The sequence below is a fragment of the Tupaia chinensis genome, unplaced genomic scaffold (genome assembly GCF_000334495.1).
Source record: "Tupaia chinensis unplaced genomic scaffold, TupChi_1.0 Scaffold148296_1, whole genome shotgun sequence".
NCBI lineage: Eukaryota > Metazoa > Chordata > Mammalia > Scandentia > Tupaiidae > Tupaia > Tupaia belangeri.
This window is the reverse complement of record NW_006208147.1, coordinates 207814-216991: the sequence shown is the minus strand read 5'-3', so window position 1 is coordinate 216991 and position 9178 is coordinate 207814. Positions and strand designations below refer to the sequence as shown.

Genomic DNA, 9178 nt, shown 5'->3' with positions numbered 1-9178 from the left:
GCACTCGCCAGACAGACATAGAGAGATAGAAAGCAAGAAATCACCCCCCAGGGGGGATGGTCACGCCGCAATCCCTTCTCCTCCATTCTCCTCTCGGGATCTTGGGCATGCACGCACACGCACCCAGCATGAGTTTTAAGCCACTGGGTCCGGGACGCAAACCGCGGTCGACTACGTGGGAGTCCAGCGACATAGCCATTACGCTAACTGCTGGTTCCCTCTAATTTTTTTTTTAAGAATTATTTTATTTGACTTTATTTATCTATTTACTTATTTTAATTTGACCAAAGAGGGACAGAGTGAGAGAAAGAGAGAGAGAGAGAGAAGGTGACAAAACAAGCCGCCAAGTTTGTGACCATGGTTGGCCATGTGGGAGTCCAGCAACCTTAACCACCACGCCACCTGCTGGCTTGCCAGGATCTAGTTTGGATTAGCCATGTAGTATCCAACTCTCTTTTTTTTTTGAAGAGGTTTTTGCTATAGGGTACATAAGCTCGCCAGAAAGACAGAGAGAGACAGAGAGAGAGAAAGTGAGAAATCACCCCCCAGTGGGGATGGCCACACTGCAATCCTTTCTCCTCCATTCTCCTCTAGGGATCTTGGGCATGCATGCACATGCGCCTGGCGTGAGTTTAAGCCACTGGGTCTGGGACTGGAACTATGGTTGACTACATGGGCATTCAGTGACATAGCCATTATGCCAACTGCTGATCCCATATCCAGCTCTCTTAACCATTATGCCCTGGGGCTGCCCTCAAGTATTTCAATTCATGCATTGACAGGCTTTGAATATCTTTCTTAAAGCTTATATATGAGTATAGTATATATAAGAGCAAAACTTAAATTTAAATAAGATTACTCTATTTTTCCTACGTATATTTTTCTCAATTAAAAAATCATTTAATGGAGCCAGCGGGTGGTGTGGTGGTTAAGGTGCTCGACTTTCACATGGCTGTCCATGGTTCTAGTCCTGGCCTTGGTGACTTGCTTTTCCACTTTCCTCTCTTTCTCTCTCCCTGTCTGGTGAATGCATGTGTCTTATAAAAAATTTAAAAGATAATAATAATAGTTAATTATTTAAAAAATATATTTAATATATCCCTATAGCCTTTAGTAAGTAGCAGACATCACTCTACATGTTTTATATATGTTAATGTATCCAATTTTCAAAATAATCAAATGAGATAGGAACCATTATTATCTTTGCTTAACAGGTAAAAATACTGATGTATGAGTAGGTTAAGTAGTTTGCCCGTAGTCATATTTCTAGAAAGTGGTCGAACAGTCTGCAAGCAGTCTGGCTTCAGAGATTCAGAAGACTGTTAAGATTTATCCTGTAATTAGCCATTTGCCTCTCTCGAGATACTGTGAACCCAAGGCTGGGGTGGGGGAACTAAATGATTTGTCTCAGTCATGGGCTGTAACTCTCAGAGTATTGCATAAATGCAGAACACCTGAAGATAAGGATAGGCCTACTCGTAAGTTTTTATTCCACTTCCTTTTTTAGAATGTGTGTGTAAAGGTCCATTTTTAGATGTTTAAGGACTAAATTATATTAAGTACTAAATCATTTCCATTTGAGTGACAAGAGTATACTTACAGATTAACATAATGTTTTTTTCTTTTGCAGGCAAAAATTGTTCTTGATATTATTGTCACCATGTTCAGTGAATATTGTGAGAATCAGTTTACGTAAGTTCATTTGGCGCCTTTGTTGCTGGCCTACTGTTCTGCAATAAAGCCTTCTGCTAAATAGAAGGATGAAAAATGTGGTTCTTATAATCCATTCAGGGAGATGGGACATCTTTATAAACTATGTACTTCTTAAAGTACTTACCACTTTCAGAAGGTTCAGTGGTGTTCTTGCTGTTTGTAAGGGAGAGTTACTGCCAGCTGAGGTAATCTGGGAAGGCCTCATGGAAGCAAGGAAATTGAAGCAGTGTTTCGGGATCATTGAATTTGAACGTGTAAAGATGGAGGAAGGGCAAAAGGAACAGCTAAGCAAGGGTTGAGGAGCCTATCTAAGAGCAAAGCATGTATATATTGTGTGCGTGTGTGTATATATATACTATTGTTTTTTTTTTAAATTAATTAATTTATTTATTTATGGTTTGCTTGGCAGAGAGAAAAAGAGAGGAAAAGTGAGCTATCACTACCCTGGGGTGTATGGCTATGCTGTAGTCCTCTACTCTCCTCGGGATTTTGGGCTCAGATGCATACATGACTAGTGCTGACTGGTGTGTTTTTCAAACTGCTGGGTCTGGGACTTGAACTGCATAATCAGCCGTGTGGGATCCAGCTGCCTTAACAACCATACTACTAGCTGGCCCACAAAGCGTATTTTTTAATTAAAAAAAAAATTAACAAATGTATATGACCCTTACAATATACTAGTATCATAGTTCATTCTGGAGAGTATTATAATTCAAAATAAATATATAACTATACAAAGCATAACCAAAGTTATATGGGCAGTATAATTTTTTTTCCTTAGTTTTAGTTGATTTGCATTTTAGTGACTGTATGCATTACCTATTATCGTGTAACAGTATGCCAGCAAATCCTGGAAGGTGTGTATTAGTATTGGCAAAGTGTCCGTATAGGACACATGCTTGCAGTACTAGGAAATAAACTTCTCAAGGGAGTACCAAGGGGCATGGGAGCCATAGGAGATGGATGGTAGAGTAACAGCATCTGTAGGAAGGTTAATCTAAACACTAATGTTAGAATGTGATAGATGAAATGTGTTGAAGCTGTAGTTGTAGACCAGATGAAAGATTTATTAGCCACATACATTGTAGAGTTTCTTACCCTGTTTTTATTATTATTTTATTTCTTGCTTTTTTGTTTTTTAGGGCTGAAGCAGCTGAGGTAGTTTTTCCCAATGGAAAATCATATATCTTTCCAGTAAGTATTTAAGGAAGGTCTTGATGATGATGACAACACTGATGATAATGGCTACTGGGTGCTCATGTCTGTCTGTCTGTCCATCCATCTTCCCGTCCACTTACCCACCTTCATGCCAGGCACTTTACATGGATGTAGTTTTCACAGCCTTCGAGGATGGGTGCTATTATGCCTTTACCTGATGGAGATCCTGAGACCTTGAGATATTAAATAGCTTGCATATCACTATCAAGTGGTAGAGCTAGGATTTAAGTTCAGTTTGAGCCTTACCTGCATACGCACTACATTATACGGACCATAATTTCTGTGCTATGTTCTCTTATTAATTAGGTAACTGGATAATTTTTAGTCTTTCTCTTTTCAAGTTTACTGAGCGTGTAAACTTTGTTAGTCTGTTCACACTAGAATTAGCAGTTGCTTAAGGCTATCACTGTAACTAATAATTCTTTTTTTTTTTTTTTTTTTTGGAGAGGTTTTTTTGCTATAGGGAGGATGTGCTCGTCAGAAAGACAGAGACCAGAAAGTGAGAAATCACCCCCCAGGGGGGATGGCCACGCTGCAATCCTTCTCCTCTGTTCTCCTCTTAGGATCTTGGGCACGTACGCTCACATGCCCGGCGTGAGTTTAAGCCACCGGGTCCAGGACTCGAACCACGGCCGACTACGTGGGAGTCCAGCGACATATCCATTGCACTAACTGCTGGTCCCTGATAATTCTAAGCCTATTAGTAAGACTAATTTAGTAGTAAAGACAGTTATTGTCAAGGCATAAGTTCTTGGTAAAATATTTAAACCATATTATTTGTTTTGTTTTGTTTCGTTTTGTTTTAAGAAAGATTTTTGCTATAGGGAACGTGTGCTCTCTAGAGAGACAGTGAGACACAGAAAGTGAGAAATCGTCTCCCAGGAGGATGGCCACGCCACAATTCCTTTTTCTTCATTTCCTCTCAGGGTTTTAGGCATGCATACACATGTACCCAGCATAAGTTTTAAGCTGCTGGGTTGGGGACTCTCGAACTGCGGTCGACTATGTGGGAGTGCAGCAACAAAACCATTATGCCATCTGCTGGTCCCCCATATTATTCTTAATTGAGGACTTTCCCTCTGCTCTCCAGGATGACTTGACAAATAGAAGGCCAGCAGATGACATAGTGGTTAACGTCACTGATCTCCCGTATAGCAACTCTTTTAAGTCCTCAACCCAGCAGCTTGAAACTCATGCTGGGTACATGTACATGCATGCCCAAAATCCCACGAGGAGAATGGGGGAGAAGGGATTGTGGCATAGCCACAATTGAGATTGATTTCTCAATTTCTGTCTGTCCCTGTCTCCTCTGTCTCTCTCTTTCGAGGGAGCACACATGTGCCTTATGGCAAAAACATTAAAAAAAAAAAAAAAAACGGAAAGAAAAAGAAAAGAAGGTCTTTTTTTTTTTGGGAGAGGTTTTTTTCGCTATAGGGCGCAGGCGCTCGCCAGACAGACAGAGAGAGACATAGAGACAGAAAGCGAGAAATCACCCCCCAGGGAGGATGGTCACGCCGCAATCCCTTCTCCTCCATTCTCCCCTCGGGATCTTGGGCACGCACGCACACGTACCCGGCGTGAGTTTTAAGCCACCGGGTCCGGGACGCGAACCGCGGTTGACTACGTGAGAGTCCCAACGACTCCCATTACGCTAACTGCTGGTTCCCAAGAAGGTCATTTTAAAACATGAAAATATCACAGTCATTGACTTGTATTTCTGATTCAGTGGGACTATTCTTTGATGAACTTTTTTTTCCCTTTGGATTTTTCACTATTTTTCTATTATTTATGAAGTGAAGGAGAGCCTAAAATACTTCCTACTATTTAAATAGCTTTTATAATAGATAGAACCTGTCAAGATCAAAACATCCCCCTTCTTGAAAACATTACTGTTTAACATATGTTTTTCTACTAATTCAAGATAATGTATAATTATAGAAAGCATAGCTGAAGTTAGGGGCATTATCATTTTTTAAAAAAATTGATTTGGATTTTATTGGGTCATCAGAAAAATCATGGCATGTTTTTCTATGTAAAAATGCATCATGACTTTACCGATGACCCGATAGTAGCTGTTAGCAGTTAGCCCTTGTTGTATAACAAATTAGCCAAAGACGTAGTGGCTTACCACAACAACCATTTGTTTGTCTCCTGAATCTCTCTGTCCACTGGGTGGTTCTTCTGGCCTGAGCCAGGTTAGTGTCTCTGCTGGGCTCACTCCTATGTATATTCAGCAGGCTGTTTGGCTAGCAGCTGGCTGATCTGGGAAGGCCTCATTCACATGTCTACCTTTTGGCAATGGGGTCGTTGGCTTTAGTGTCCCTTCTCATCCAGCAATTTGGCTTTGGCTTCTTTGCACAGTAGCGGTAACAGGGTTTCCAGCAGCAAGAGGATAAGCACTAAGATAAGCCCAGTGCCCAAGTGCCTTTCAAGAATGGTGTCCTGTTGGCTAGATTTGAGAGATGGAGAAATAGACTCCATTCCTGATGGGAGGATCTCCAGTGTCATGTTGTAAGGGCATGGATGCAGAGAAGGGAAGAATTTATGGCCTTTTTTATAGTTTACAGTAGAAGCTGGGGTTATAGTTTTTTTGTCTCTTAAAATGTCTGATTTGAGACTTTTTTTTTTTAATATAAAGATTTTTGTTATAGGGTGTGTGCATTCACCAGAGAGACAGAAAGCAAAAAATAACCCCCCCGGGGGATGGCCATGCCACAGTTGCTTCTCCTCCATTCTCCTCTTAGGATTTTGGGCATGCATGTGTACGTACCCGGCATTGAGTTTCAAACATCCGGGTCTGAGTCCCAGACTACAGTCGGCCGTGTGGGAGTCCAGTGATGTAACCATTATGCCATCTGTCGGTCTCCTTTTTTTCTGTTTAATATGAAGAATTGTTGGACTAGCTGGTGGTATGGTTAAGGCAACTGGATCCCATATAGTCAGCTGTGCAGTTCAGTCTTAGACCTTATGTCTTGAAAAACATGACAGGCATGTGTGTGTGTGCATGCCCAAAATCCTGAAAGGAACGAGAAATGGTGGAGAAGGGATTGTGGTATGACCATCCCCCATTGGGAGTGTTTCTCTACTTTCCATTTGTTTCTCTCCAACAAGTGCATACACCCTCTGTCAAATTACAAAAGGAAAAAGAAAAAAAATGTTTAGTGTTGATAAAAATGAATATGTACTTTTGGGGAGAAAAGGAAAAATATAATTTTAAATTTGGTTCACTTACTTTCTAATGTAGATGATTATTTAAAATCATCTGATTTTAGTGAGAAAGCAAGCCACCAGGTCTGGGACTCAGACCACGGTTGGCCATGTGGGATTCCAGTGCCCTTAACCACCATGCCACATGCTGGCCCCAAGAGAGCTTTTATAAATTTGAAATGGTAGGCTTTTTGGGCCCATCCTTGGGAGCATAAGTAGCATCCCAATCTGCAGTACTGGAAGCCACGTGGCCTACTGCAAGTTCACATTCCAAGTTGACCTGAAGCACGCAGGGCATGAATGTACCCAAGATCCTGACTAGCTGGGGGCTGACGGGGGATTACAGCATGACGAGATCGTTTAAGAATGCCTTTCTCTTTCTCTGTCTCATGACCTCTTGTGCTTTCTCCTGAAAGAGGTGAGATAGACTTTTAAAAAGAAAATTTTGAAATGTGATCTTTCTGAAAAGGAGTACCACGTGGGTGTTTTGATGTTTGTCAGTTTATTTCTTCTTAAGCTTAGATAGTTTTCTTCTCAGATTGTTCTCTCAGAAGGGAAGCATCCTCTGGGGGAAACTGATTCTTCCTCACATGAAATAGCATATTACCCAAACACTTCGAAGTTCTTTTCTAGCCTTTAATTTATAGAAAAGAATATATTTTGGAGCAAGTGAATTGGAGTTAAATAGTAGGTAGTCAGACTAACAGTTTATAGTGTAAGCTTTGGAATTAGGCTGTCTCAATTTTTTTATTAATTCATTAATTTGTTCATTGTTGCTTCATACATACATGCATTTAGTCATTACATATATACGCAGTGCTTATTATAAGCATTTTTCTAAGCAGTGAGAATATAGTTATTTATCCACAACTCAGATTCCTTATCTGCAAAATGAGGATACCAATAATATTTGTTGTGAGGATTAAGTAAGTTTTCTTAAAGCACTGTTTGGGTCATAGTAACTGTTCAGCAAAGGCTGATAATTACTATTGCAGTCATTGGCATCCAGTCCAGTACCTCCCGAACTCTGCTTTGCGTTCAGATCATGTAGGGATCTTGGTCACCTGCAGACTGGGCTTCAGGCCTAGCTCGGGAATCAGGGTTGCAGCTATGAAGACCTGGTAGCTATGAAGACCAGAAATCTGTTTTTCTTACAAGCATTGGGGATGCTGATACTTCTATTCCGAGGACCACATTTTGAGTAGCTGGACTCTAGGCCATTGCCCTGGATGGTTTATAAATTTATGTCGGTTTTGCTAGTGACAGTTATCCTGTTGGGAGTAATTTGGTAAGAAATATTCATAAGTATGTTTCCAAAGGTGCTAAAAGCCTGGGTTTTACGCATGTTGTTCTCTCCTAATATGGAAGTTATGAACCATTTGATGGAGAGTGGGTATCAATTCATGAGATACTCCCACCCCTATTGTCTCCTGGAGCAGATTGATAAGCAGGATGTGGGGCATCCTAGCACTTCCCTACCTGGGAAATGGTAAGAAAGGAATGTCCTCCTAACACTGTTAGACTTAGTATGATGGACAGAATGTTGTGATAGTACTTGAATTACTCTTTCTTTGTCATACATACCTGCTTGCATGAGATGCGACTGAAAATCTGTGACAGTATTTATAAACATCTTAGAAATGATGTAGCACAACATTTTACTGTAAGGTATGGGAACTGACATGTAAAAGAGAAAATAAAATGTTTGGCGTTTCATATAATTTTCAAGCAGTGCCAATTGTCTAGTAAGTAGAATGCTCATATGTGAATCTAAGGTAGCAAATTTGTTCTTCTATATTAATGTTTTAAAACATCAAGTTTATTTTCAACCTGTGGCTCTAATGATAGTTTCTTGGAAGAGTATTACAATCAGAACTAGTTTAATCAGAAAGAGTTTATCTATTGGGAAATGGTTTGAGCTTTTCAAAATCTTTTTCTCTTTAAGGAACTGCCTTACCGAAAGGAGATGGTGAGAGCTGATCTAATTAACAAAAAAGTTGGAATCAGGTATGCTCTGAAAACTTCGTTTATTTATTTACTGTCAGAGTGAATTCAAAAGCAAAGTACACACAAGACTTTAATTTTTTCTGAAAGAATGGTTGGACAGGGTTTCGATATCCTTCAGCGTAACTTAAGGAATGATAGGGCATTGGTTAGGGTGTCTGGTGTCTAATGGGACTCTCAAAGTGAGATTACCATTTCAGGTAGTAGGCATGTTTGGAAACAAAATGTAAACATGCTTTCAGTAATCCAGTGAAGTTTATAGTTTGCGCATTCCTATTTCAGAGAAACTCCAGAAAATCTTGCCAAGCTTCTGACCAGGATGTATTTAAAGTCCGAAGTCATAGGCGATGGGAATCAGATTGAGATTGAAATCCCTCCGACCAGAGCTGACATTATGCATGCCTGTGATATTGTAGAAGATGCAGCTATTGCTTATGGATATAACAACATTCAGATGACTCTCCCGAAAACATACACCATAGCTAATCAAGTAAGATTGCACCCTTAAATAAACACTCCTTATTGTTAGAAACTGATTATTGAATGCCAGGAAGGCTTCGAGAAAAACAGAGCATAGGAATTAAGCAGTATTTGGACATGCTCTGCTGTGAGAGGCATTCGCTATGGAAAGGATACAAAACAGATGCCCAGACGATTAGAGTGAGTCGCAAACCTGTGATGACGAGTTCTTTGAAGAAAGACAGGTTTTGGGTTTGGAGCCCTTGTTGAACCTCCGACTGGGAGATTCATTTTCTCCACTTGGGACTGCAGGCAGAAGCTGTGTGTGTGGGAGAGGTGGACGTGGGGGTTTGTGCCTCTGTACTGTAGAGGGGTGGAGATACATTAATAAGGGCAGATGGGCGGTGTCCTTTTTAATGACTTTTCTGTATGAATCTTTTTATTTTTTAAGATATTTTATTGAAGTGAAATAAAGTGAAAATAATTTTTTTCAGCTTCCACTTAATAAGCTTACGGAACTTCTCAGACATGACATGGCAGCGGCTGGATTCACTGAAGCACTTACTTTTGCTCTGGT

At 40.3% G+C, this 9178-nt stretch overlaps 1 protein-coding gene across 1 annotated transcript in view; it reads left to right on the top strand.

The window, feature by feature from the left end:
- FARSB (phenylalanyl-tRNA synthetase subunit beta) overlaps positions 1-9178 on the top strand; it is a gene marked incomplete at its 5' end in the record, with an annotated part of 90527 nt that overhangs the window by 22177 nt on the left and 59172 nt on the right. The window contains 5 exon segments of the mRNA XM_014584972.1: positions 1631-1692; positions 2856-2907; positions 8084-8145; positions 8425-8632; positions 9096-9176. Coding sequence (XP_014440458.1) covers positions 1631-1692; positions 2856-2907; positions 8084-8145; positions 8425-8632; positions 9096-9176 — 465 coding nt within the window.